Source organism: Tursiops truncatus, chromosome 9 (assembly GCF_011762595.2).
Source record: "Tursiops truncatus isolate mTurTru1 chromosome 9, mTurTru1.mat.Y, whole genome shotgun sequence".
Lineage (NCBI taxonomy): Eukaryota > Metazoa > Chordata > Mammalia > Artiodactyla > Delphinidae > Tursiops > Tursiops truncatus.
Window position 1 is genome coordinate 98,372,067 of NC_047042.1, and position 26,862 is coordinate 98,398,928.

General features: G+C 45.0%; 1 protein-coding gene across 3 annotated transcripts; it reads left to right on the forward strand.

Moving 5' to 3' along the window:
• The first annotated feature begins 2,295 nt into the window (after positions 1-2,295).
• Positions 2,296-26,862, forward strand: ZNF398 (zinc finger protein 398). Of its 3 annotated transcripts, none has more exons than XM_019933910.3 (6): positions 2,296-2,794; positions 5,970-6,365; positions 12,775-12,901; positions 13,450-13,563; positions 23,574-23,687; positions 25,086-26,862. In XM_019933910.3, exons 1-6 carry the CDS (start codon positions 2,771-2,773, stop codon positions 26,228-26,230), a joined length of 1,920 nt encoding a protein of 639 aa, XP_019789469.2. In that variant the 5' UTR covers positions 2,296-2,770; the 3' UTR covers positions 26,231-26,862. The 3 variants fall into 3 exon arrangements, with proteins under 3 accessions (XP_019789469.2, XP_073666155.1, XP_019789468.2); XM_073810054.1 differs by lacking the exon at positions 2,296-2,794 and adding an exon at positions 3,136-3,429; XM_019933909.3 differs by lacking the exon at positions 2,296-2,794 and adding an exon at positions 3,724-5,010.

The window sequence follows — 26,862 nt, forward strand, 5'->3', positions numbered from 1 at the left end:
AAAACATTCCTAAAAACTTTTTCCTGATTTATATTTTGTTGTACACAAAAAGGTTATTGAAATTATGAAATACGCTACCACAGTACGTATATGGTATGTGTGACATTTGGACATGAAGAATCAACCTTAATTTTTTTAGGTTTGACAACATATATATATATAGCTTAAAAAGATGACAACATATATATATATATAGCTTAAAAAGATGTAATAGAAAATGAGTGGCTTCAAGCAGAAAGATTGTAGACTACTTCCACAATTTTTCTTCAACCAATAACAAATTTTGTTAAACAAGAACCTTTGAAATTGTCTTGTCGTGTACATATGCAAAATTTTTCAACAAGATAGAACAACAGCTATTACATCCGTCAAAGGCTTATAGAATAAAGAAGGCCTTAATTCTGTATTTTCCAGAGAACGTTACCAACGTAGCAAGACTTACTAATAACCGATGGTGATTTACATGGAAAGCAGTTTGTTTGCTGGAACTTGCTGAATAAATTGATGTCCCTTGAGAATGCAAGTATTTCCTACATCATTGCTGCTGAAAAAAGATTTCCTTTTGATTCTACTCTAAGGAAGATGCTGAAATTGATGTGCATACAAGGAAAGCCAAGATGCAGGTGGAAACTTCAATTATTTTCTTAACTTGAAAACCAGTTAAATTGCTCCATTGTCCCATTTCTAGATCCAAAGTTTAAGAACAAATTTTTCTCCAGTGAGTATGTATAGTGGCAAGAACAGGCTAAAATATTAGAAATTAGGGACTTCCCTGGTGGCACAGTGGTTAAGAATCCGCCTGCCAATACAGGCGACACGGGTTCGCGCTCTGGTCCGGGAAGATCCCACATGCCGCGGAGCAACTAAGCCTGTACGCCACAGTTACTGGAGCCCCGTGCTCCGCAGCAAGAGAAGCCACCACAATGAGAAGCCCACGTACTGCAAGGAAGAGTAGCCCCCTCTCGCAGCAACTAGAGAAAGCCCATGCACAGCAACGAAGACCCAATGCAGCCAAAAATTAAAAATAAAATAAAAAGATATTAAAAAAAGGAATTAGAAATTAAAAATATGAGGATGGCCATCTTAAATCTGCTTCTGAAAATATGTATTTTCTTGAAACAGTGCACAAAACTTCAGTCAGAAAAATTGCTTCGATGAAATGCTATCACCATCCCCCCAAATTTTCAAGGCTAAGAATTAAAAAAGAGAAAATCTTTACCTTAATAAGCTCCTATTAGAAGAAAGACTATTTAATGGTAATGTTACCATATTATACTGGCAGAACTAGACCTATGCCCCAAGAAGCTCAGTTGAAAGTATCTTATTTAGTAATACAGTTGTTTCTATTTAATGGTCATAGGAGTGTCCAGCAGTTGCTGTTCTTGCCTTATAAGTTCAAACTTTAAATTTTTTAAAGTTTTAATTACTACATTTTTAATAATAAAATTACAAAAATGAATTTCCTTTCCAAGAAAATTCAGATTTCCCCCCTCTTTTCTAGAAGTTCATTCGATTATGGTGATATTCTGATTCAGAGAATAGCAATTTTTTTAACATCTTTATTGGAGTATAATTGCTTTACAATGACAATTTTTTACCATCATTCACCATTTGACCAAAATATATATTAATTTGAGGTAGACCTCAAATTACATACTGCAGGTGTAGCTACAGTCTAAAAATAGCTTAGTAGGCTCAAGAGCAGGCCCAACAGGACGGTTCTCATACTTTTGTGATTTATAGCTTCTTTAACTGTTATGGGCATTGACGATTCATTTGCTGAAATACAGGTTTGGGAGGATTTTGGGTCACGTTCAGCCTGTTTGAAAGGAGGGCCTTGCTGGAAACTCAGGGTTATGTGGTTGTCTTACTGTAACATATGCTCTGTCAGCCTTAGATACACAACCTCCGTAGATAGCACTTGGTTCTTTGCTGTCCGTTAGTACAGACCCAGCAAACCCCAACTTCAATAATCCGAGATATAAGGACGACTGTAGTTTTGGTCCTAACACCGGCCACGTGGGATGTGAACCGCTTCCCCTTGGGAGCCACATTTGCAATTTCTGCAAGTGATGAACGTCGTCTTCATCACATATCTGTGCCTCATGGTCTCTGATTCTAACCCACTGTCTCCCTACGCCCTGTCCGGCACCTGGACCTCGCACTCCGCCCATTTCCACCTTCCTGCATCGGGCTGCCCTCCCCCTGGCGCCTCCCTTCAGACGGGGCCTGCTGATTGGGCCTCCAGAAAGAAAAACGCTTCCCAGAATGAGTCCTGGTTTGTGGCTGGGGCCTAAGCACCAATCTGTTGAGCACTCTCGGGGTTTGTGAGAAAACAAGACCCACCTAGTTCCGTAGAACAAACCGTTCGCGAGCGGAGCCGAGCGAAGCCTGGCCAGCCGGTGGGGCGCAAGTGGCCGCCGGGGCCGGCAGGGGGCGCGCTGCCGCGGCGGGCGGGCGGGCGGCGCGTCTAGGCCCGAGCGGTCCCTGGGGTGCGCTCGGTGCCCACAAAGCGCCAGCTGAGGGGCCGCTGCGGGCTGAGCGCGGCTGAGCCTGCCCGCCACCCGAGTTCCACCGGCCGGCTGCCCCGCGCCTCTGCCGCGTCGCCGCGCCCCGAGCAGCCGGGCCCGACGGCAGTGCGAGAGCCGGGTCGGGAAGGCAGGGCCGGGCGGGTGCCGCCTACGGAGAGGCCGGGGGTCGGCCTGCGTGGGGCAGCGCGGAGGCGGCGGCAGCGGCGGCGACTCCGGCCCGGGCCGGACAGCGCAGGACCATGGCCGAGGCAGCCCCGGCTCCGGTAAGGGCGGCCTGCGCGCCGAGCTCAGTGAGCCCGGGAGGGTCGGGGCGCCTCGGGCTCTGCGGTCGGACCCGAGGGAAGGGAGGAGGGCGGGGAGCCCGGCCTGTCAGGCTCGGGGCCCCGGAGCGGGGCGCAGCCCGGACGGCCGAGCACAGACACCCACCGGGGTCCCGCCGGCAGGGGAGGGGCCTGGGGGGGACCCCGACGCCGAGCGCGGGTCTGGGACAGCTCGCCCTCCCCCATCGTTGGGTCCCTGCGCCTGGGTGTGAGGCCCCGGCTCGCCCATCCCGTTTGGAGGTTTCCAGCGGAGAGAGCCTCTTACACCAATGGAAGAGGAATGAGTGAAGCGATCCTCGCCTGGTGCCAGCCCCGCTCCTGCCTGCCGGACGCGGGGCAGTGGAGTTGGCTTGGTTTGGGGTTTTCATCAGCCATTCTCCAGCCCTGGGAGCCGACCCCACAGTCACCCTCGCTGCCGCCTCCGTGAGCCTCGCGCAGCCACAGATGCCGTGGTGACGGCAACACTTAGGTGTGTTGAAGGACCGCCGGAGGACAGGGATCCCCAGTGCCCAGCCCGTGACGATGCCGGACACGCAGGAGGCCCTCTGTCGGGATTGCAGAGTGAACTAGCGGTGCAGGTTCGGAGGGCGGGATTACCTTCTGCGTGTTTTATTCGTTACGCGGATGTTTACTGCAGGCCTGCCGCGTGCCAAGCCCGCTCCGGCAGTTGCTAAGCCTGCAGAGCTGACCAAGACAGTCGCTGCACACAAGAGCCGTGCAGAACCAGCAGGGACTAGTCAAGTAACAGGACCGGAAACGATGCCTTGGATTTGCCAGCTAAGAAGCCTCTGCTCACCCCAAAGAGAGCCATTGTAGTGGATCAGGAGCCAGACTGGCCTACAGAGTAGTGACCCGAAAGTGAGAGGGGGGAAGAAGAGGAGGAAAAAGGGAGCAGCAGCAGTGGGGGTGGGGGATCGAGCAGAGGGAATGTCATCTGTGCCCTCAGACCTATTTTTCCCTTTTGGATCTTGTTTTTCAATATGGTAGAGATGATCATGTGTCTGTATGCCAGCCCTGTCCAATAGAAACATAATAGAAGCCACGTATATAACCTTAAACTTTCTAGCAGTCACATTTTATTATTTTATTTATTTATTTATTTATTTATTTATTTATTTATGCCCAGTGGCCTGCTGAGCCCTCGGCAGTGAAAGGGGGGAGTCCTAACCACTGGATGCTGGGGAATTCCCAGTAGTCACATTTTAGAAGTAAAGAGAAATAGATGAAATGATCTTTAATGATATGTTCTATTTAACCCAAGGCTTACAAAATATTTCAGTGTGTGATTAGTATTAAGAAATTGTCGATGAGGTTTTACATTTTCTCCCCACACTCAGTCTTCAAAATCTGGTGTGTATTTTTTACTCACGGCACATCTCAATGGAAATAAATGCATCTCAAGTGTTCAGTAGCCACACGTGGCTACCATATTGAACAGTGCAGGTCTGTCCCATGGAGAAGACCCGGGAGAGATTGAAACATTGACCATAAACAAGAGGAAAGATTTGTGTACCTAAAAATGTGGAAGGAGGTGGCATTCAGAGCATTAAGTGGAGAGATTCATTTTAAATAGGATGCACCTTTTTCCTGAGGGAAGGAAAGAAAAAAGCATGGACTAAGCTACTGATGAGTTTGAAGTGGGAAGGAGGGTGAAGAAAAAGAAGAGAAAGAGGAGAACGTTGAGAGAGTTGAGGTCTAATAATTCTAACCCTCTTCTCAAAGTAGGAGGCCGCGTCATCTCCTGAGAGTGAGGGGCCCGCAGCGGACAGGAGTCTTCCCGCTCAGCCTGCGCTCCCTGAAGCAGCAACAGCAACAGCAACATCACCTTGTTTTCAATGCAAACTCCCAGTTTTCCTACCCGACCTACTGAAGCAGAGTCTTGCATTTTAGCAGGGCCTCCAGATGATACTTAGGCTCATTAGTTTGAGCCTAAAAGCTGGAGAGGGCCAGGGGCTTGTGGTGGCCACGCTGTGGAATGGGAAGCGGAGTGTGGGGCACAGGACAGTGCTGAGTCCCTGCTGAGCTTAGAGACCGTGGGTGTGTGGTGACACCAGTTTACCTGGTTGTGTGACTTCATTTCGTAGGGCTTACCAGCCTGCTTCCAGGAACAGAGAATGAGAACAATTGAACTGATTCAAAGCCGGAGGTTAGCCGAGCAGGTGAGGCAGAAAGGCAGACGAGTGAAGGGGTTGAAGTTAGCTGAAATGATCACCTAAGGAAGAAAGCAAAGCCCGGAGCAGGCCGGTAAACCAGGAGCAAATGGAACAGTTAAGGGTTCAGTGGGATCTCAGAGCAGGTGAAAGGAGAAAAAGGTGGTGGGAGAGCTGCAGAGACCGGAGGTTACGGCCAAAGAGCCGGTTATCAAACTCGTAGAGTCAGAAGGCTTTGCAGAGGTCATCCTCACCCAACCTCCCGTTTCTTGTAGGAGTTTCATTTTCTATACACTCTTTGTTCCAAGGTATGTTCAGTGAGGAGGCAGCCTGTTATGTTCTTGGAAAGATCTAGTTCAAATAGGCCAGAGTTTACGTTCCTGAAAATTTCATGTTGGTTCTAGTTCTGCCCTCTGGAGTAACACAGTATAGGAGTAAACAAGTCTGTCCTGCCTTCTGTTTTATAACCCTCAGATATTTGAAAATAGCTGTCATGCTTTCTCCACACTTGACATTCTCAGCTTTTTCAGCTGCTACTGAATGATATGGTTGTGGCTTGTCAGCAGGGTGATGGATGGGGCCGGAGCCTAAGTCAATAAATAAGGGGTTTATCAGAAGGGCACCGAGCTCACTGAAACCTGGAAAGATCCTGATGCACTTAGAGCTTTTCCAGAGCCAGAGGATGCAGCAGCAACCTGGCCTCTGGGTGGCTGGCTCTGTGCCAGGCTGCTTCTTGATCCAGTTTCACCTGTTCACTGTCTTACCTACTCCATCCCTCAACCACCAAAGCAATTCTCTTGGCTTTTGATGTCAATGAGCTCCATAAAGATGAGGCTTATGCAGGCACTACTAATACTATATTTAGATTAATCTCCGCTGGCCACTTAAGCAGCGCTTATCTCATTTTAGTTCGGTTCAGGGCTCCTCCTAACACTCAATGTCTCATCTCCTCTTTCCACTGCACACAGACTTCTGAATGGGACTCCGAATGCCTTACATCCCTGCAGGCGCTTCCTCTTCCCACACCCCCAGCAGCAAATGAAGCACACCTGCAGACTGCGGCCATCTCCTTGTGGACAGTAGTGGCGGCCGTGCAGGCTATCGAGAGAAAGGTGGAGGTCCACAGCCGGCGACTCCTGCACCTGGAAGGACGGACAGGGACAGCCGAAAAGAAGCTGGCCAGCTGCGAAAAGACAGTGGCTGATCTCGGGAACCAGCTGGAGGGCAAGTGGGCGGTGCTGGGGACCCTGCTGCAGGAGTACGGGCTGCTGCAGAGGCGGCTGGAGAACTTGGAGAACCTGCTGAGGAACAGGAACTTCTGGATCCTGCGGCTGCCCCCCGGTATTAAAGGAGATATCCCAAAGGTAACACCTCCACTTCTGCGTGCGCAGTGCTACCACTAGACCTTAGACTATTAGCAAGGGGTAGTCTTGGTCAATCAGTTTGGCTGAAGGAACCAAGAAGTTGTTTTCTGTTTTATCTATTTTGGAAGCATTCCACGTTCAATTTAGTGATCATGTGAAGTGTCAGACTTCAGATTGGAAGACTCTTCCCAATCCAAAGTTGGCTATCCGGCAGATGGATTTTTTTCTCTTTTGCTTTCTCCCGCCCATTACCCCCCAAGTCACTTTTTTCTTTATTAACCTGTCTGCTACAGTCTTGTTTGGAAACAAAAGTAAATATTATTTAAATCAGTCAATTTGAATTTGTTGGCAATTCTGGTAAAAAAAAAAAAAGAGGAGGACAGAGGAAGGGGTGTGGAGTTAAGTGGTTAATATAAGGTTTGGGGCTGTCTGTGGGTCTAGGATCCACATGGATCCTGTCCTTCCTCATCCTTTACAGAGTGCGCCACAGTGCTAGGGCCCGGCCTTTCTGAAGGGAATAGTCCCTAAAACAACAGGAAATAAACATCATTCTTGAGCTATGGAAGACAGCCTGGAGGCAGCTAGTTTCCAAACATGCCCGTTTATTTATTCATTCATTCAACAAATACTTCTTGAACACTTAGTATTTGCTTGATATCTACTTCCTGAAGGCACAGCAGTGAACAATTCTTGTAAGCTCCCCTGGAGCTTAAATTTTAGGGGGAAAGATAATATAAACAAACAAAATAAATCCATTTAAGTACTTTGATAAAAATAAAAGTGCTATCTGGTGATTTATTTTTTAGATTGAATGTCACAGAAGTTCTCATAAAGTAGCTAATTTTTAGGCTGAGACTAAATGACAGGAAGGAACCTACTGGGAGAAGATCTGAGGAAGAGCTTCCCAGGTGTAAAGAATACCTGGTGCAATGTCCCAAAGGCACAAACAACCTTGAAACACTGAGGGGAAGGAAAAAGACCAGTTGGCTGATGTGCAGTGAGTAAGTGGAGCACGGCTAGAGAAGCAGGGGGCAGCTCATTTAGGGCAGTGTTTTTCAGCCCTAGCTGTACAGGAATCACCTGGGGGACTTTTAAAATTTTGATGGGCATCACATCTAGAGGTTCTGATGTAACAGGTTCAGGATGGGGCCTAATCATTAATCTTAAAACTCCATAGATAATTCTAATATGCAACTACGGTTGTGAACCACTGACATAGGGCATTGGAGACCGAGGTAAGGAATGTGGACTTTATCTTGGGTGTAATGGGAAGACTGGGGGATTTTTAGATGAGGAGTTATATCTGGTCTGTATTTTGAAAGAATCTCTTTGGCCGCTCTGGGCCGAATGGGTCATGGGGGTAAGAACAGAAGCAAGGAGAAAACAATAAGGCAGCTGTAATGGTAGGAGGGCCGAGAGTGGCTTGAGTGAGGGTGGCAGTAGTGGAGATGGAGACAAGTGGACAGATTCAGGCTGTTTTGGTGGTAAAATTGACGGTAGGACTTACTAATGGGAATTAGGGAATGAGGAATTAAGAACAAGAGCTGTAAAGTAACTGTGATAATTTACTGAGCACTTACTGTTGTAAGCGCTTTAGTTGCTTTAATAAGACTCCTAACTTGCCCAAGCTCATACAGTCAGTAAGTATAAATGCTGGAGTTGTACTGTGACCCAGTTGGCTCCAGAGAGTATGCTCTTAACCACGGGCTCTTAGGCTTTTGACTTGAAGGACTGGATGGATGGTATTGGCACTTACAGAGGTGGGGATGCTTCAGGGTGGGAAAGAATTAGTTCTCCTTTGGCAGCATTGGTTTGAGATGACTGGGATACGTTCAGGAGAGATGTTAAGTGATCTTCGAAGCCCAAAGGTGAGAAATATTTGGAAATCACTGACGTACAGATTGTATTGTTAAGTCATGAGGCTGGAGGTGATTACTTCGGGAGAGAATGTGGAGAAGCAGCAGAAAGAGCCCAAGGACCAAGTGCCATAAGTGGGAGTGGTGGCCAGTGAGTGTGTGGGTCACAGGGTCAAGGGACAGTGGTCGTGTGGGTTAACGTGTTACTGAGCGGGCTAGAAGGATGAGGATGGTGAATACAACTTGGCAACACAGCCTCGCTGGGGACCTTGCAAGAGTTGTTTTAGTGCAGGGGCGGGGATAGAAGACTGGGTGGAGCAGGCTGAAGGGCGAACGGGAAGAGAGGCGATGGAGGCTCCTTTAAGGCTGGCGGGGGCGGGGAGCAGAGGTGAGCAGGCGGCGGAGGGCTCAGAGTCAGCTTCTTAGAGAGAACCTTCCCCACAGTGTGTTTTGTTTGTGTATCTGGAGCACCTCCAGAAGGGTTTTTTGGTAATTTAAACATAATATTTGCCATAAAGTTACTTACTGTCTTACCTGGATGAGTGGATAACATTGAAACTGTCCATCTTTTTTTGTGTGTGTGTGTGGTACTCTGGCCTCTCACTGTTGTGGCCTTTCCCGTTGCGGAGCACAGGCTCCGGACGCGCAGGCTCCGCACGCGCAGGCTCAGCACGCGCAGGCTCAGCACGCGCAGGCTCAGCGGCTATGGCTCATGGGCCCAGCCGCCCCGCAGCATGTGGGATCTTCCCAGACCGGGGCACGAACCCGTGTCCTCTGCATCTGCAGGTGGACTCTCAACCACTGCACCACCAGGGAAGCCCTAAACTGTCTATCTTAAACTCCAAAGTCATATATAAAATAATGTGATTTCTCTCAAAGATTTCTTCATGAAATTGAAATATATCGAAGATTTACTAGATTGAAACATGGGCCACACAGGTAGAAATTTTGTGTCCTTGATTTGTTGAAAATGCTCTTATTCTGCCCTTACTTTTGAATGCCAAACTCAAAATAATTTTCCCCTCAGAATTTTTTTCTTAATTTTAAAAATTGTGGTAAAATATATATGACATAAAATTTACCATTTTGTGGGGGAGAAAAAGAAAAAATATTTACCATTTTAAGTGTACAGTCCAGTGGCATTAAGTACATTCACATTGTTATGCAGCTGTCACCACCAACCATCTTCAGAACTTCTTCATTTTGCAAAACTTTAATGCTGCACCTATAGAACCCCTCCATTCCCCCCTCCCCCAGCCCCTGGCAACCCCGCTTCTGCTTTCTGTCTCTGTGAATCTGTCTGCTCTAGGTCCTCATCTAGGTAGGGTCATGCAGTATGACATCTGTCCCCGTACGACTGGCTTATTTCACTGAGCATGACCTCTCCCAGGTTCATCCATGTTGGAGCAGGTGTCAGAATTTCCTTCTTAAGGCTGAATAATATTCCATTTCTCTCACAATTTTAAAGGCGTTGGTTCTTTGTCTCATAACATCAAATGCCATTGATGAAAAGTTTAATAACAAATCAATTCTCATTCGTTTGTAAGAAATCTTTTTTTTTTTTTTCCCTCTCTGGAAGATTTTATCTTCTATTTGTACTTGGTTTTTCTAAAATTTGTTGAGGATGTATCTGGGTGTAGGTCTTTTAAACTTTTTGTTGGGCACTCGGTGTGACCTTTTAGTCAGAAGGCTGATATGTTTTCCACTCTGGAAAATTTTCTTCTGTGATTCTATTTTTATAATTTTTCTTTTCCCCCTTTCACATTTTTTTCTGTTCTCTTTCTGGAATTACTGTTTGACAGATGATGGATTATTGTCTTTGTGTCTTTAACTTTTCCTTCATATTTTTCACCTTTTAAACTAGAGTTCTCTGACGTTTCCTTCCAGCCTTTCTTTTATTTTAACAAGTATATATTTAATTTTCCAGAATATTTATTTTCTCCTTTTTTAAAGCAGCCTGAATTTTTTTTTAATGGATGCAGTATCTACTTGAATGTCTCTGAGAATATGTATTGGAGCTTTTTTTTTTTTTTAATTCTCTAGGATTGTTTGTAGTGTGTGCTCATCTTGATGCTGTTAGTTTTACTTTTTCAATATCGAGTAATCCTTGGTTGCTAGTAGGTTAATTAAGAGGTTAATTTGAGGAAGCTGGCGTGTTTTCTCTGCCACCATGTAAGTCTGTTTAACCAAAGGATCTTTGCTTTGCAGGAGAGGCTCTCTCCATAGGTGCCTGATATAGGTGGGCTTCACTTTAAGGTGCTGTGCAAGGAGCAAACAGGCAGTGCGGGGGGCCACCCAGAGGCCAGGAGTAAGGTGGTACTCTAAGTTGTCAGCACCGCACTGGGACCGGGTGCTGTCTCCAGGCAGGTTTTTTTGTTTTTTTTTAAAATATTTAATGGCTGCGTTGGGTCTTCTTTGCTGCGCACGGGCTTTCTCTAGTTGTGGCGAGCGGGGGCTACTCTTCGTTGTGGTGCGCAGGCTTCTCATTGCGGTGGCTTCTCGTTGCGGAGCACGGGTTCTAGGAGCGCGGGCTTCAGTAGTTGTGGCTCGAGGGCTCTAGCGCGCAGGCTCAGTACTTGTGGCACACGGGCTTAGTTGATCCGCGGCATGTGGGATCTTCCCGGACCAGGGCTCGAACCCGTGTCCCCTGCATTGGCAGGTGGATTCCTAACCACTGTGCCACCACGGAAGCCCTCCAAGCGGGTTTTTTAATTTCTTTAGAGTTGAGGTCTGGGTTTCAGCTTTGGGGTAAATGCTGCTTTCCCAGGGCTGATGAGGACAAGGCAGGGGGCCCCGCTATTCCAGAGGTCGACCTCCAGACTGCAGTTTATAACCAGTAACCCCTACTCAGCATCTCTGCCAGCTTTGAGCTTGGAATTCTCTGGATTCCTTACTGCAGTCTTTTCCTGTGTGTTGTCAGAGATGCAGCTTCCTCGTAGCTTAGACCCCAGCACAGGCGCATCCTCTAGGTCTCAGTGAGGAACTCATCAGAAATTCTGATCTAGTGACGGCCTCTCCTTCTCATTCTTGGTACTGGTATTGAGTCCCTCCTGCTCTTATTTACTGTCATTTCAATGGAACTCTGGGTGGAAAGGGAAGTACATGTGTGTTTAGTTCACAATCTTGAACCAGAAGCCCATCTCAATCCTTTATTTTTGTCATTATTTTATCACATGTGTTTCTGTTGTAAGCGATCACAAATCTTCTGTGTAGTGAGATTAGATAAAAAATTAACTATTGAGCATCTACGTTTGCCTCAGTTGGTTTTAAATGCTGAGCAGGATGTAAAATGAGTAATTTATGGTTCTAGCTCCTACGGAACAAAATTTATGGTTGGGGAAGAAAAGATGGCACAAATGAAGCAATTAGAGAGAAATTAATTGCCTCATAGAATTGTACAGACCTTTGTATTTTAAAGGATATGTTAAGTTTATGAAGATGAGTATCTTTTTATTGAATTTTTTAATTTGGGGAAAAAAGTATATGTGTATATATTAGTTACACGGAGTCTTTCTTGCTCTTGGTTATTTCTTTTTTCCCGTAGCATCCTGTTTTTATTTTATGGGTTTAATATCTCTCGATTCTTTATGGGATTACTAATTAAGGTTTTTTAAAAAATTCTGTTGCCTAGGTATTTCTATTTTTTCCACAGTTATTTTTTCCCTCCTTTTATTTTAGTCTTTCTTGATCATGTGGCAGGATTTCTCTAAATGGTCACTGATACTTAGAAATAAGCTCATATTTAAGAATAAAACTGCTGAAAGCTGTCAGGCAGGAAAAGGAAGAGCTAGCCATTATGATGATGGCAGAAGGAGAAGAGCTTCACACTAGGCGATAGTGCCCATACTTGGTGCCTGAATTCCCCAGGCAACTCTTGTATTTCTTTCCAGAGAAACATATCCATTTGCCTGTGGATAAGCTCCTAGCTTTAGACAGAATTGTGCTGGAAGGTGGGAGGATTCTGTCCTGTATATGACCATTTCCTTCATGAAACCTTGACTCCAACTAGGCAGAATCTATAACTGTTCTCTGAATGCACTCTCCAGTGTTCCATGCTTAAATGTTTTTCCCATTCACATTAGGCCTGTTTATAACCTATCTGTCTTTTAGGACTGGCCAAAGTCCCATCTTTTCTAGACTCATCCCAACCGCATTATAGCTCTGTTTCCAAAATTTCTTGTCCATGTCATTAATTTGAGTATAGTCATATGCTCCTTTTAGGCAGAAACGATATATTTATAATCTTGGTGCTTAGGATAAGCCTTGTACTTGACGGATATTCACAATATGTAGAGTTCTGTGAATGAAATCCTGCTTTGCATTTGTACCTACCTCTATGAGTGACTGTTTACACTCTCCTAGAACTCATAGCCCTAAAGTTTATCACAGTGAAAACACTGTCAACTCTTGGAGGTTAGATCTGTGTCTTAAATATTGCCTGTATCCTTTCAGCATCTCACCTAGGTTTTTTTGTAACTAGTAGGTATTTAGTAGAGATTTATTGAATGGTTAAATTGCAGTGAGAGAAACTAACCCCAGTGTTGTAATTTCAGGTGCCTGTGACATTTGATGACATCTCCATCTACTTTTCCACTCCAGAGTGGGAAAAATTAGAAGAATGGCAAAAGGAACTTTATAAGAATATCATGAAGGGCAACTACGAGTCGCTCATTTCCATGGGTGAGGCTAAGTTGGCATCTTTTGAATGAGGTGACAGCAGCTCCATGAAGTCTCAGAATGGTCCCTTTTCCTCCAGTGTCCTCATTTTCACTCTGTCCTCACACACTTCTGGTTCCAAGCGAAAGATTTCCAGTTCACCCTTGCTAAATAGGCAATCGTGATCTCTCCTTCTGCCAAATCATGGGACAGAGAATGAAGTTCAAGGTTATGGGTTATGGGTGTGCCAGCTGCAGTGGTTTCCATGGTATCCCTCACTTTGAAAGGGCCTTGCCTCTCCTCCTTGAGGCACACTCACTCTTACTCCATGGAAGTAGCAGGCGGTGCCCAGGTAGCACATGTGCCTTTCCCACACCTCACCTCTCCTCTTACTTGTTTCCTAATAGATAGCGTCCATAGTTGGAGGTGAATGGATGGGGGGAGGTGATCTAGACTCTGAAAGAAATTCCCTGGGCCTGCACCTCACAGCCTTCAGTTCAGCTTTTATGGCCATCAGTTGTCATCCTCATTTATCACTTTGTCATACCCTCTTTCCCATTTTCCTCTCCTAGATTATGCCATGAATCAACCTGATGTCTTATCTCAGATTCAGCCAGAAGGGGACCATAATACAGAGGACCAGGCAGGGCCAGAGGAAAGTGAGATTCCCACAGATCCCACTGAAGGTGAGTGAGAGAAGAGAGTATCCACTCCTTGTCTCCCTTTCCTGGTCAGAGATGATGGCTCAGAACTAAGGTAAGCAGGGCTTGGGCCTTCTAGAGCCTCTCAGTCCTAAAGCAAGTAGACTGCGAATGGGTCGTCAGGCATTTAAATAGAGCTTAGAGATAACCTTGTCCAAGGCCTTCACTCATCAGTACCACACACCTAAGGGCTATCGAGGGAATGTGTGCCCAGCTGTTCAGAAGTGCTAAGGGGCTGGGAGTCTGCCTGGTCCCTCGGGGACGCACTTAACTGGCAGACCCTGATGGCATCCACCTGGGCAAAGTGGATTTTGCCCAATTTGGGAGCCAGCTATCATTAGTTAACTCTCCCTAGTTTTTTCGGTTGGCAGCTCCTTGATATTGTGTGGGGAAGACTGCTAGTCAAAGTCCAGTTGTATTATTTCTCTCAAGTCCCACCTCTGTTATCAGAAAAATCTCATGCAATTTTTGTTCTTTGATAGATAGAAAGCTCACAGAGAATTCATCCTCCAGACGTGTCTATTAGATGAACTTCTCTGACAACCCACCCCCGCCCCATACACTGTTATTTTTTCTAACATTTTATTATGAAAATTTTCAAGCAGTCAGAAAAGTTGAAATAATTTTACAATGAACACCTAGATACCTATCACCTAGATTCTATCACTAACATTTTACTGTACTTCCCTATTACATATATATCCATCCCTGCATCCCTGTATCCCTACATCAATACATCTTATTTTTCATGTATTTCAAAATCAGTACAGATATCAATACATTTCCCCCTAATTAGTTCAGCATGAATATCATTTACCTAGAGTTCAATATTTGTTTATATTTTTTCTTTTTTTTAAATAAATTTATTTATTTATTTTTATTTTTGGCTGTGTTGGGTCTTCGTTTCTGTGCGAGGGCTTTCTCTAGTTGTGGCAAGCGGGGGCCACTCTTCATCGCGGTGCGCGGGCCTCTCACTGTCGCGGCCTCTCTTATTGCGGAGTACGGGCTCCAGACGCGCAGGCTCAGTAGTTGTGGCTCACGGGCTTAGTTGCTCCACGGTATGTGGGATCTTCCCGGACCAGGGCTCGAACCCGTGTCCCCTGCATTGGCAGGCAGATTCTCAACCACTGTGCCACCAGGGAAGCCCTATATTTTTTCTTTTGATGTAAATTTTTCTTTTTAATTTTATTTATTTATTTATAGCTGCGTTGGGTCTTCGTTACTGTGCGTGGGCTTCCTCTAGTTGCGGTGAGTGGGGGCTACTCTACATCGTGGTGCGTGGGCTTCTCATTGTGGTGGCTTATCTTGTTGTGGAGCACGGGCTCTAGGTACGCGGGGTTCAGTAGTTGTGGCACATGGGCTCTAGAGCGCAGGCTCAGTAGTCGTGGCCTGCGGGCTCAGTAGTTGTGGCTCGCGGGCTCTAGAACACAGGCTCAGTAGTTGTGGCACACGGGCTTAGTTGCTTCGCGGCATGTGGGATCTTCCTGGACCAGGGCTCGAACCTGTGTCCCGTGCATTGGCAGGCAGATTTTTAACCACTGTGCCACCAGGGAAGTCCCATTCTCTGAGTTTTGAGGAATGTATATATCTGCTACCCACTATTTTTAAGAATGTGTAGGTGATTGTATTTAGGCAATGTAACAGGTTGAATTTTATTAATCTCTATATCATGGATATAAATAATGAGTCTAAAATCATATCACAAGTAAAGGTGGGTTATTTGATTGCAGAAAAATTCATTATTGGAAATGGCTCCTTGGTCACCTTTGTTAGGTACATGACATAGTCCTCAGTGAGAAAGAATGAGTGTATCATTTTATTGTTTGGGGATGAATGGAAAAGGTATGAATAATTTGGTTTTGAGGTTATATATGAAAGTTTGATTTAGCTTTCATCTTGTCAATTTATTTTTACCTTGGTTTTTAAGACTCTGTTTGTGGGGGACTTCCTTGGTGGTCCAGTGGTTGAGACTTTGCCTTCCAGTGCAGGGGTGTGGGTTCGATCCCTGGTTGAGGAGCTGAGATCCCACATGCCTCGGGGCCAAAAAACCAAAACATAAAACAGAAGCAATATTGTAACAATTTCAATAAAGACTTTAAAAGTGGTCCACATCAAAAAAAAAATCTTAAAAAAAAAAGACTCTATTTGTGGGTAGTCACCCTTTATACTTTAATACATTTTTATTTAGAGTTAACAGTGTAAGCATTGCATTTATTTAGTACTCTGGTTTTATTATTTAGAGTTTTAGCCTGCATTGGTGATTACCAACCTAGATATTTACTAGAACTTGAGGATAGAAGTCATATAATTTGGACTGATCAGTATATAGCCTTTAAAAAATTCATATGTTTCTAACCTTTAGAACCCTTAGTATTTTCCTCCTTTTAGGTTTGATTATATTTTAATGCCTTTTTATTCATTTAATTCAGTTGTTTTCTTTTGGTTGCTCAAATTGTCAACAAGTGAGAGGACTTCTAAACTATCTGCTGTGTCTCCTGTGTCCTTCTAGTACGGCCTCAGTACTCGTTTTCTTAAAAAAATATGTTCCAGGCTGTGTTGGGATTTCCAAGACTTCTCCTAGGCCCAGTAGTTTGCTGGGAGGACACACAGGACCCGGCATATAGTCACGCTCAGGGCTGAGATTTATTACAGTGAAAGGACACAAAGCAAAATCAGCAAAGGTTAAAGGCACTCAGGGCAAAGTCTGGAGGGAACCAGGGGCCAGCTTCCAGAGTCCCCTTTCCGTAGAGTCTCATAGGACACACTTAATTCCTCCAGCGATGAGTTGTGACAACACGTGCAGTGTGTTGTCTCCCAGAGAAGCTCTCTGGGGACTCAGCACCCAAGGCTGGTCACGTAGGCACCCTCTGTCTGGCATGTACCAAGATTCCAGACTCCCAGAAGGAAAGTGGATGTTCAACATAAACCACACTGTTTGTACAAACAGCTTAGGTCCAGTGAAGCACTCAACATATAGGAAAGTTTGATATCAGCATAGGGAGCTATTTGCCAGCCAAGCGACAACCTTGCAAGCAGGCCTCCTGAGGATAGGCAGTCTCAGGACTGCTGTGTTAACAGGAGCTTATTTTAGATTTTCCTTCCCCCAACACATTAAAAAAGTCTTGGTTCCTTTCGGCAGAGAATAGTATTAATTGTCTGGTCATCAAGGTGCATAACAGACTGTCCACACGGATGCCAGGTAGATACTAATGCTGGGCCACTTTAGTGACAGAACTAATAAAGTATTTTTTTCATAGATTATTCTTCACTTTAACCGTTTATATCATTTTTAACATCTCGTTATTATAAAAAAAGATTCAAAACTTTTCATTTTTGAGCAAGCAGCTTCTCTCTTCTTTAACATCATCATGTTTGTTTAATTTTTTTTTTTTTTTTTTTTTTTTTTTTGGCCGTCTGCGAGGCATGCAGGGTCTTAGTTCCCTGACCGAGGATCGATCCTGGGCCCCCAGCAGTGGAAGCTTGGAGTCCTAACCACTGGACCGCCAGGGAACTCCCCATCTTTGTTTAATTTTAATACACCTTGTAATTTTTATTAGACCAGTGTGTTTACATTAAAATTTTGATGAACGTTTAGAAACAATTTTCTAAAATTATGTTTGGATTTATCCATATTTCTTATAAAATAACACCCATAATTTATTATCGTATTCCATTTTAGAGCTTTAGGAAGAACTATGCATTGTAATTAAATAAAAAATATGCATAGGTAGACTAGATTTGGGGATAGCAATAGTGCCATGTGGCACCCCCTCCTTTTTATGTCCAGATATCTTAGAATTAATTTTATGCTCTGTCTCCATCGCCATCATCTGAATCTGATGAAGGAAAAGAGAAATTATTATTCCTCCTAGGGAACAGTCATTGCTATCTGGTATCTTAGATAAAACTGCTTACAGTTAGTAGAAAATAGTAATGAATGGGAGAATACAGAGAGATCTAAACCTGAGATTTCTGAAATTCGTCTTTGACTCTGTTACTAGGGCCAGAATACAGACCAGCTCTGTGTGCGTGTGGCCATTATTTGGTTGCTGATAGTTTTAATATTGAACTCCAATATTTTAGAATTCTTTGGAGAAAAGCCTTAACTAAGAAGTTCAGATGGAATAATTACCAAAAGCTCATTATCTAGCGCTTCTTCTAGTTTGGAAGCCATGGACTAGAGCCAATTTCTAGAATGACCTATAAGTAAAATAAATTCATTCTCAAACCTTGTAGTCCTGAGGAGACTTCTTTGATCATCATTGTTTTGGGTGCATCACCCTTATCTCCTTTATCACCGTTCACTCTAATCCAGCAAGGCCACCTTTTCCTAAACAAAATCAGCGACCAAAGCACATCCAAATATGATAGTCCTTTTATTTTATTTTATTTTAGCCTATTTGCAAACAAGAGTTATCCTGGAAATAAAACTTAGAGGTTTTAACTTATTACACAAATACTCAATATATTCACCTGCTATGTTACAGTTCTATACCTATTTCACAAAAGGTGCAAAGAAGTTTTTATATCTTTACCAATGGTAGTTTCATGTGTCAAGTATTTTTTTTCATAATTTTATTTATTGATTGATTGATTTTTGGCTGCATTGGGTCTTTGTTGCTGTGCTTGGGCTTTCTCTAGTTGTGGTGAGCGGGGGCTAGTCTTCATTGCGGTGCGCGGGCTTCTCATTGTGGTGGCTTCTCTTGTTGCAGAGCACGGGCTCTAGGCGCGTGGGCTTCAGTAGTTGTGGCTCGTGGGCTCAGTAGTTGTGGCTCACGGGCTCTAGAGCGCAGGCTCAGTAACTGTGGCTCATGGGCTTAGTTGCTCCGCAGCATGTGGGATCTTCCTGGACCAGGGCTCGAACCTGTGTCTCCTGCATTGGCAGGTGGATTCTTAACCACTGCGCCACCAGGGAAGGCCCTGTCAAGTATTTTTATTTTCTGCTTAAGAATTCAAATCTCAGCACCAGTTTTTGTTTTAACTGAAGTATAGTTGATTTACGATGTTGTGCCAGTCTCTGTTGCACAGCAAAGTGACTTAGTTATACAGATACAGACATTCTTTTTATATATCCTTTTCCATTAGGTTTATCACAGGATATTGAATATAGTTTCCTGTGCTATACAGTAGGACCTTGTTGTTTATCCATTCTAAATGTAATAGTTTGCATCTACCAACCCCAAACTCCCACTCTATCCCTCCCCCTCCCCTCCCCTCCCCCATCCCTTCCCCTCCCCTCCCCCACCCCTTCCCCTCCCCTCCCCCTCCCCCCTCCCCTCCCCCACCCCACCCCTGGCAACCACAAGTCTGCTCTCTATGTCTGAGTCTGTTTCTGTTTTCTAGATAGGTTCATTTGTGCCATATTTTAGATTCCACGTATAAGTGATATCATATGGTATTTGTCTTTCTCTTTCTGACTTATTTCATTTAGCATGATAATCTCTGGTTGCATACATGTTGCTGCAAATCTCAGCACCAGTTTTTTTTTTGTTCTTTTAATTTTATTTATTTGTTTATTTATTGGCTGCATTGAGTCTTAGTTGCTGCGCGTGGGCTTTTCTCTAGTTGCAGTGAGTGGGGGCTACTGTTCATTGCCATGAGCATGCTCCTCATTGCAGTGGCTTCTCTTGTTGCAGAGCATGGACTCTAGACGTGCGGGCTTCAGTAGTTGTGGCGCACAGGCTTAGTTGCTCTGCGGCATGTGGGATCTCCTGGACCAGGGCTCGAACCCATGTTCCCTGCATTGGCAGGTGGATTCTTAACCACTGTGCCACCAGGGAAGTCCCTCAGCACTTGTTTTAACTCACTTAGTTCATAATGCCTTTGTATACATCCCAGAACCTCAAGGTTCCAGCTGCTTTTCAGACAGTGTGGGGCCTTACCTGTTTAAAACATACGCACACACACACACATACAATAAGATTTTCTCATAGCTAAAATGACATTCAACCAGTGTAGATATTAAAATTTTATGTTTTCTTGGGATCAGCCTTTCTATTTGAACTACCCCTCAAACCTAAAACCTCAGCATTTATCGACTTCCTCTTACCTGATCACTATTTTCAGTTTTTCTCTCTTCTGTGGCTTTCTCCAGAGCCTGCTGCTTGCAGGAACCAATGATTTTACTTTCATTTGTGTCTCTTTAAGTATCCACTGTTGGGATTCCTCAGGCCTGTGCAGATGTGCTCTGAGTGCTGTTGTGGTGACTGGGCCAGTAGTTGCCCTACCGTCACCAGGCAGGTGACTGCATGAGGCCACCTGAGTATTCCAGTACTCCTGCTCCTTTTATTTCACTTCCAAAAGGTCCTCAGTTATACACCTCCACCACCCCCACCAAATGTAGTAGACACAACCATATTACATGCATTCAGTTACAACAGTGCTAAGACCCAATTATTTGATAAAATAAATATTTACTTAGTTTTACTGATCTAGTAAGCTAAATGACCAGAGGAACTTTAGCATCATTATTCAAAAAGAAGGGTTACCTTCCTGGGGTTCCCCAAGTTCAGTGAAGACATACTGAGCCAGTGGCTGTAATAACAATAGCCACTCGCATTTCTGGAGAACTGGCTTGTTCTTTTAGTCCTCCATAGCTTTTATGGTTGGCTGCTGACTAATATTGTAACAAAAGATTGGAAGGAATCCAAATGCCTATCAGTAGGAGACTCTTGAATAAACAATGGTACAGCTACAAAAAGGAATGAGAAAGCTCTCTGTATACGGCTACAGACAGATGTCCACAATATATTGGTAAGTAAAAAATGAAGGTACAGGGCAGTTTGTGTAGTATACCTCATGGAGAGGGAAAATACAAAGATGTACATATGTTTGCTTATATTTTTCCAAGAAACAATGCAAGATTAAAACAAAAACTAATGAGAATGGCTGCCTATACAGGGAGGGAGAGATTAGAGATGGAAGCTAGACCTCTCTGAATGTACCTTATTTTATAGTTTTGATTTTGGAACTTTGTAAATATTTTACATTAAAAAAAGTAAAAATCAAACACACACTGAAATAACTAAACTGTATACCACAAAAAAATCTTAAATTGAGTCCATATTTTTGTTAATAATATTAGTATTATTTTGAAATGTACATTCAGATAAAGCAAAGATTATGTAGTGTCGTTAGGAACCCAGATTCTCAGGATAAGAGGGAAAAGATACAAGCATAAAATCAAAGGATTTAATTAAAGCCCTGTAATCTTAAATATGAATCATAAATATTAATATAAACTCATGACACTTTCCTTTTTCTAAAAGGTATGTATTTTATAGCTTTGCCCATTGAAAAGACCTAGAAGCAGTGACAACCTATTAGCAGTTAGCATCCTTATCATCCAGATTGTTGTCTCTAAATCCCGTTTCTCAGAGAGATTATTGATTGTGTGCTTGGAGCAGGAAATGTACAAGATGAACCTGCTCTAGTTTGTCATACTAGAAATAAAGGAAACTAGATGTTTGATGATGTGAAAAGATACAGAACTGATCTGAAGGGGCTCCCGCTGGCCAAAAAAGGGACAATTTGAGCATTAAAAAGAATAATGACTTGAACTTATTTACAAAATGGAAATAGACTCACGGACAGACTTAAGGTTACCAAAGGGATAGCAGGGGGAGAGGAGGAGGAGATAAATTTGGAGTTTGGGATTAACATATACACACTACTATATATAAAACAGATAAACAACAGGGATCCACTGTATAGCACAGGGAACTATATTCAGTAATAACTATAATGGAAAACAATCTGAAAATATATACATATATATGTATAACTGAATCACTTTGCTGTACACCTGAAACGAACACAACATTGTAAATTAATTGTACTTCAATTTAAAAAATGGTTAAGAAAATAATGGCTGCAATGGATTGAAACTCATCCAGTGTATAGCATTCTGTGAGTTCATAATGATAAACTAAAGAAAAAAGTCAAAACCACTTGAATCACATTTGGAGGTTCTAGAGCACTAACTCATTATTCAGAAAATTGACAAATGAAGCAATTAAGCATTTTAAAATTCTCATATTTTTGATGAATAGACAGTTCATCATTCGGATGTCTGTTAAAAGATCCACTTCCTTACACTCAGTCTCTCACTGCCTGTTTATATATGTGTGTGTTTATAAAATCTTGGAGAAAAAAAGATAAGGTTGGATTATGGTTAATACACTTCAGCCTTGTAGCTCAAAGTAGGAAGTTGGAAAGACAGACTGCCACGTGTGCAAAAACCTGTATTTTTCCGTCTCTCTGCATAAGTTGACAGTCTTTTGGGCCTTAGTCTTGTCCAACCTCTTATTTCTCCTTTGGGGGTGACTTTAGATTTCAGTGGTCTCTAACAGATTTGAAAGGCATTGAGCAAAACACTGAGTTCTAAAAATAAACAAAACACTGACTTCTGTTCATTTGCTAGGAATAAAACCATAACCTTCCTACAAGGCTTTTTTCATAAATAATATAGAGAGCTTGAATTTATTCTCTGGACCCTGTCAGCGTGCCAGCTTGTCCTTTTAGGCCAAAAAAGGCTATATAGACCTCGGCTGGAATAGCAAGCACAGCTGTTTCTGTACTGACCAAATGAGGCATGTTATGTGCAAAGCCTTTAGAGGCTGTTCTTTTTTTCTTTCCAGAAGAATCCCCAAGGCCTGAGGGCCTTGCAAATACTATTCTCTCCACTCCCAGTGTTCAGGAAACAATAATCTATATCATTAATAAGTAGAAGTAATATGATCTCTTGGAAAGAACCCAGAATTGGGAACCTGAAAAATGTTTCTGAGCAGTCAGATCTGTGCTTAAACCTAACTTTGTAATTCTGGAAATGTATTTTTTTTTAAAGGATCAATTTTATTTATTTATTTTTGGTTGTGTTGGGTCTTCGTTGCTGTGCACGGGCTTTCTCTAGTTGCATCGAGCGGGGGCTACTCTTTGTTGTGGCGCGCAGGCTTCTCATCGTGATGGCTTTTCTTGTTGTGGAGCACGGGCTGTAGGTGCGTGGGCTTCAGCAGTTGTGGCATGCAGGCTCAGTGGTTGTGGCTCGTGGGCTCTAGAGCGCAGGCTCAGTAGTTGTGGCGCACGGGCTTAGTTGCTGCGTGGCATGTGGGATCTTCCCAGACCAGGGATGGAACCCATGTTCCCTGCATTGGCAGGCGGATTCTTAACCACTGTGCCACCAGGGAAGTCCCTGTATTTGTTTTCAAATTAACATTGTTTTAAAGTTTTCGGTTCATCTTTGTGTGTGTGTGTGTGTGTGTGTGTGTGTGTGTGTGTGTGTGTGTGTATTTTAAAGCAAATCTTTTTTTTTTTTTTTTTTTTTTTTTTTTTTGTGGTACGCGGGCCTCTCACTGCTGTGGCCTCTCCTGTTGCGGAGCATAGGCTCCGGACACACATGCCCAGCGGCCATGGCTCACGGGCCCAGCCGCGATCCTCCCGGACCGGGGCACGAACCCGTGTCCCCTGCATCGGCAGGCAGACTCTCAACCACTGTGCCACCAGGGAAGCCCCTAAAGCAAATCTTTGATAATATAGCTTTTCACTGTAAATACTTCCTTACTGGCAGTTTACTTAACCCCTGAGGGCCCCCCCCTACTTAAATGGAGAAAATATTCCCTGCTTCATTATTTCATAAAAAAGCTGTGAGAGAAAAAGGTGAAAATACTTTGAAAGTGTGCTAATGAAATGAAAGGTACTATTGAATCTAGATTATTTCAGAGTGTCATCTCTACTATAAAAATTTTGATTTGTTTTGAAATGGGCTCACCGAAAATAGTGAATCAAGGTGAGTCTATCATGTAAAGATTCATAAATTTGGTTTCATTTTGAACTGGTTCTCTAGATGTTATATGCATTTTTTAAAAGGCTAGTTTCATTTTGTTGTTATAGTTAATTAGAGATAAATATTTGGGCAAAATGTAATATTCAGCAAACCAACATGATTATTTCCACTTTCTGAGTCAAGCCCTGAAGGCCATTCTCTTCCCCACAAACAGAGCCTGGCATTTCAACATCGGATATTCTGTCTTGGATTAAACAAGAGGAAGAGACCCAGGTCGGCACCCCACAGGAGCCCAAGGAGAGTGACGTGTGCAAAAGCACCTATGCCGGTGAGTACTGAGGCGCCCAGACCCAGCTCATGCCAGGACCACTGAGAAGAAACGGCAGAGGAAGTCGGGTTGTGGATGCAAGGAAGTGGGTGAGGAATGAGGAAAAGGGGGAAAAAAGCATGTTCAAGTAAGTTAGAAATGAAACGGAAATCAAACCAAGATACATTTTAAGTGAGAAAACATACTCTTAAGTGTAAAGACAAATTAGAAGTGTCCGAGGAAGAAAAACAAGTGCATACAGATGCACCAGAAGTATGAGGATGGGGAAGGACAGAACATTTGAAGAGCATGCAGAAAGGACAGAACAAAGCTAGGGGGTGGGAGAGACAAGCAGTGGAGACAGCAGTGTCTTGGGAGAGGCACAAATGGGAATGTTAATGAAGAGCTCTCCCTCAGGAAGAACAGTGACATGAGAAGAAACACGCGTCTTCTGAGACATTTAGCACCATCTATATTTTGCCATCTGAACCAGAAGAGAATCTCAAGGTCAGAAGAGACATGATCGTTTATGCAGCTTAATGCAACCTGTTTAACTTCTATGCTCTGTGCTTAGACCCTGGGGGAAAAAAAAAAGACAGTTTCTGCTCTTCAAGAAGTTTATATTGGGGACACACATATCAGTGCTAGGCATGCCTATTATTAAATGTCAAGGGTGAGTGGGATGGATGACTTGTATACAAGAAATAAGAAGTTTGGAGAACATCACATCAGTTTTAGTTTAGGTATTTAGATAAGGCCTAAAGAAGGATGCAAAGGGACTTCCATGGCGGTCCAGTGATTAGGACTCTGCGCTTCCACTGCAGGGGGCTTGGGTTCCATCCCTGGTTGGGGAACTAAGATCCCCGCAAGCTAGGATGTGAAGCTAGAATTGGCCTTAGAAAATTGGTACTGTGTGGTTGGGTATAATCTGGGAAGATGGGAAGAGAGGAGATGCATTCTACAAAAGGGAGGGCAGAATGATTAAAGACATATGAGCAGAAATGTGTACTTTATTTTCCAGGAAAGTAAAGAGACAGCTAACTATAGTGAAGGACTTACCTGGCAGAATACAAAGGAACAAGATTAGATAAATACATGATTTTAGGCCTAATCACAATAGGCAACAGAGAACATTTCAGAGCCTGTGAGCAGAGGTGAATCATAATGAAAGTAATGCTGGGAAGATTGATGCCAGGGTTCTTCCTGTCCAAACGGGGAGCGCTGAAGAGGTTCGGTAGTAAATTCTCCGACATTGGCCTCAGGGACTACAGACACCCTGGTTATTATCTCAGCCCTCCACTGACTTCCTTATCTGGGCCAATGGGAGCTCAGAGCAGCCTGTCAGAGCTGGGCAGGGACACAGGAGAGTTGCTGGGACACCTGTTGTCGACAGGTGTGACTCTGAGTCCTTTCTTTCAGACGAAGAGCTTGTCATCAAAGCTGAAGGCCTCGCCAGAGCCTCCCTGTGCCCCGAGGTGCCCGTCACCTTCTCTTCTCCACCAGCAGCAGCTAAGGATACGTTTCCGGACGTGGCCTTCAAAAGCCCGCAGTCTGCGCCCATGGCGCCGTTTGGACGTCCAGCCACCGAGCTGGCCGAAGCTTCTGAGGGACAAGTGACTTTCACTCAGCTGGGCAGCTACCCCCTCCCGCCTCCGGCCGGGGAGCAGGTGTTCTCGTGCCACCACTGTGGCAAGAGCCTCAGCCAGGACATGCTGCTGACCCACCAATGCGGCCCCGCGGGGGAGCGCCCGGCCCCCTGTGCCCAGTGCCCCAGGCACTTTCCCCCGCACGCCGACCGCGGCCCGCAGCCGCCCGCCAGCGAGACGCCACCCACCTGCCCGCACTGCGCCAGGACTTTCACTCACCCGTCCAGACTCACCTACCACCTTCGGGTCCACAACAGCACCGAGCGCCCCTTCCCCTGCCCCGACTGCCCCAAGCGCTTCGCCGACCAGGCGCGCCTGGCCAGCCACCGGCGAGCCCACGCCAGCGAGCGGCCCTTCCGGTGCGCGCAGTGCGGCCGGAGCTTCAGCCTGAAGATCAGCCTGCTGCTCCACCAGCGGGGCCACGCGCAGGAGCGGCCCTTCTCCTGCCCTCAGTGTGGCATCGACTTCAACGGCCACTCGGCCCTGATCCGCCACCAGATGATCCACACGGGCGAGCGGCCGTACCCCTGCCCTGACTGCAGCAAGAGCTTCATGCGCAAGGAGCACCTGCTCAACCACCGGCGGCTGCACACGGGCGAGCGGCCCTTCAGCTGCGCGCACTGCGGCAAGAGCTTCATCCGCAAGCACCACCTCATGAAGCACCAGCGCATCCACACGGGCGAGCGGCCCTACCCCTGCGCCGAGTGCGGCAGGAGCTTCCGCTACAAGCAGACGCTCAAGGACCACCTGCGCTCGGGCCACGGTGGCGGCTGTGGTGGGCCTAGTGACCCCTCTGGACAGCCGCCGGACCCCCCGGGCCCCCTCCTAACTGGGCTCGAAACCGCTGGCCTGGGCGTTAACACCGAAGGTCTAGAGGCCAATCAGTGGTATGGGGAAGGGACTGGAGGCGGGGTTTAGTAAATCTCTCTCCTTTCAGGGTTAGCCGTGCTGGCAGCGGGGCAAGAGGCAAGCCCAGAAGCTCCTGCACCCCGCTAACCCGGTGGTAATGCCTGCCTGGCACGTCAGTGAATTTGGGGTCCTGTGCACTTGGCTAGAGGCGTGCTTGAGTTTCGGAACTTCACAAGAGCAGCACATTGTGAAACCCAGGAAGACCTGGAGGAGAGCCCAGCTTCCTCATCTTTTCAAAAACATTACCTAAGCAGAAGTTATAAGAATGTTGCAGAGAGGTTGGAAAGCAAGATTCGGCCTCTGGTGGTCCATCACAGGGTAATTCGGCCTCTGGTGATCCATCAGTAGGTAGAGTCAGGTGCGTGGAAGAGCCTCCAAGGCTTGAAGCCCATTCTGCGGCAGAGAATGTTTAACTGAGCCTTTCATCACCTCCTTGATGGTAGGATGGTTCTGGAAGAAAGTGCCCAAGCCTGGGCACCACTCCTGTTCCTCCCAGACAGTGGCTCCAGTTGGCTCACGTGCTTGGGTACTGTCTCTCCCGAAATGATGACTCAAGACTGCCTTCCTAGGTCTCCTAGATTAATTCTTCTAATATATTTTGTTTAATACTGGATGAGCAAAAAATTTGACTTTAAAACCTT